This window comes from Quercus suber, unplaced genomic scaffold (assembly GCF_002906115.3).
Source record: "Quercus suber isolate HL8 unplaced genomic scaffold, Cork oak 2.0 scaffold_420, whole genome shotgun sequence".
Taxonomy (NCBI): domain Eukaryota; kingdom Viridiplantae; phylum Streptophyta; class Magnoliopsida; order Fagales; family Fagaceae; genus Quercus; species Quercus suber.
The window spans coordinates 232,224-235,089 of record NW_027069871.1 but is presented as its reverse complement, the minus strand read 5'-3'; the positions used below and the strand labels follow the sequence as shown (position 1 = coordinate 235,089).

The window sequence follows — 2,866 nt, the reverse complement described above, 5'->3', positions numbered from 1 at the left end:
TTCCAACATTTATTTTAGATTTCACACAAAAACTTGCATGCCACTGCAATGAAGAAAGCATCGGTGGTTCTTGGAAAGTTCTAATAGTTTCTGGGTATACCGAAAACAAGCCACCTTTAAAGGCCTCCTCTTGCTTTGCATTCACCCTCTTCCTAATTTCTCATTCACTTTCTTGACTTATATTCCAATCCCTTCACAGTTTTCTTTCTCCTCCTTTCAGATCTTTACAACTGTTTGCTCATAAATCTTGATGGCTCTTGTGGCCTGCAAAGGAGCCTCATCTTCTTCTTTCACACACCAACTCAAGAAGTTTGATGTCTTCTTAAGTTTTAAAGGTGAAGATACCCGTTTTGGTTTTATAAGCCATTTGTATAATGCTTTGTGTCAACGGGGTATTAACACCTTCATTGATGATAACCTTCAAAGGGGAGAAGAAATTTCTGTAGGACTTCTCAAAGTTATTGAAAGTTCAAGAATTTCAATAATTGTATTCTCAGAAAACTATGCATCCTCCAAATGGTGTTTGGATGAACTTGCCAAGATTGTTGAGTGTAGGAAAAAATACCAATTAGTGCTACCAGTTTTTTACAACATAGATCCATCAGAAGTTCGTAACCAAAAAGGAAAGTTTGGAGAAGCACTATCTAAACATGAAGAAAAATTAAATGATTACAAGGTGCAGAGCTGGAGGGAAGCTTTATTTGAAGCTGCAAATATATCTGGTTGGCATTACAAGCAGAAGTATGTATTTAATGACAATTATTGTACTTTTTATGAGTTTCACTGGTTTGTTATGATAACTGATTTTATTGTTAAATAACAATTACCACTAATTTATCAGTGTTAGTATTTTGGCCAAATTATGAATGAATTTTTTTCTTCATATCTACTCCAATAGAAGGGTTTTTTTTTTTTTTCTCTTGTGTTATAATGATTTTGCTTCCAGAAGCAAACAATCACATCTTCCAAGCAAATTTTCTATTTGGATCCATTTATCCACATCATCAAGAACTAAAAGGATCCTCATAAATGAAAGTTTTTCTTTATCATATTGATTCCTCTAGATTTGTTACCCACCTTTAAATTTGTATTCCTTAAGATCTCAAAAAGAAGTGTCTCTGTAGTTCGATTACACCAGCATTTGTCCCCGATCTTTCACTTAATTTTCTAGATAACAAAATCCATCAAAATGATCACAATTCTATTAAAATAGCTTTTGCGATTGTTGTCTTACCAATTCCACCAGGGCCATAGATACCTATTATATGACCATCATTTGACTCAATATCTGAAAGTATGGTCTTTACACGATAATTTATTCCAACTGGGTATCGTGCAACAAATAACGGTGTGCAATTTAATTTAGAATTTGAGATCTCTTCAACAATTCCTCTGATAAATTCAAACTGCTGCAACTGTCATTCACAAAACATGAAAACAATATACGATTTAGATTTTTGTCATATATATACACACACAATTTAGAAATGAAAATAGAAATATGAAATGAACTAAATTTAAGATGTTCAGCTTGTGAATTAAATTTGAATAATTATCAAATGAAGTAAGTGACATGTACAAATTCATAAATCTGTAACTATCATTATGTTAGCATTTATATATATATATATATATATATATAGTTTTAGGGTTCTAGACATAGCTGTAATGACATATTGAGCATTCAATCATCAAGGTGGTATGGTAGTTCATTGGTTCAACCATTAGATGATTGACTCAACCGTTGTACTAATGATAAATTTATTTTAAATATGAACAAATTAAAATAAATTAAAAAATACAAAAAAAAGATAAATTATAAAAAGATGAACTTACATTCAATTTAAACATAAATATGTAGGCATTACATAGATTGAAATTAATAGGATATTATTATTCATATATTGAATTTATATATGTTTATATAAATAATGACTAATAATAAGATACTTTTTTTTTTTGAGAAGGAAAAAAATGGGGACCTTTATGGCTATATTTCACCCCCGGGCAGGGAGCCAGCGGGAGGCCGGAAGCACTGTCTAATCGGCTCGACCAACGGCTACGTGGGAGTCACCTCTTTTTATCGAGTACACCTCGTCACTAAGTATGCCCACCAACAGAAACTTGCCGGCAGCGGGATTCGAACCTAGGTGGGTTAGACGAAGTGTCCGAATCTTACCGGCTGAACCAAGCCCCCGTTGGCAAATAATAAGATACTTGAATTGATTATTTGACTACTCATTTCAAGGTTTAAAAGCTAAAGACTTAAAAGACCATATATAAAAGTGTATAATTGAAGGAAGTATAGTAACTAATTTGATAAAAAAAAAAATTAACATTAAAGACCAAACGATTTGAATAAAACCATGTGATTCAGAATTTTTCTTCTTTTTTTTTTTTAAAAAACCATCAATTTTCATGATTTAATCAGCTTTTTGGTTGTGAGACTAACGTTCCTGTCATAACGTCCGGATTTTCATATTGTTTACCAATTTGAGGGTTCAACCGTTGTTTGACTCTCAAAAAAAAAAAAAAAAAAAAAAAAACCATTGTTTCGGTACGATTATGATAACTATACATTTAGCATAAAGTTGCAATGAAAATCTTTTTCTTTTTTTTGAGTGTGAGTTGCAATGAAAATCTAGTTACTGATAATTGAAACTTGTTACAACTTACAACTCATTTTTAATACTAGAACTAAATTATTAAGGATATTTTTGGGAAACGTTTTTTAAATAAATAATATGTGGGAGAAACACCTATTTAATTGGTAAGGTAATTTTTTATTTTATTTTTAAAATCTTTCTATTTCTACATTGCCAGCCAACTTCTATAGTAGTGTTTTCTCAAAAAAAAAAAAAAAAAA

At 31.0% G+C, this 2,866-nt stretch overlaps 1 protein-coding gene across 1 annotated transcript; it reads left to right on the top strand.

Annotated features, from left to right (window-relative positions):
- The first annotated feature begins 250 nt into the window (after positions 1-250).
- On the top strand, positions 251-820 carry LOC112025341 (disease resistance protein RPV1-like). The gene has a single exon (XM_024058007.2). It carries the CDS (start codon positions 251-253, stop codon positions 818-820), a length of 570 nt encoding a protein of 189 aa, XP_023913775.1.
- The last annotated feature ends 2,046 nt before the right edge of the window (positions 821-2,866 follow it).

What these genes read in the sequence shown, in the direction of transcription:
- LOC112025341 (XM_024058007.2), top strand. Translation starts at nt 251, where the DNA reads ATGGCTCTTGTGGCCTGCAAAGGAGCCTCATCTTCTTCTTTCACACAC.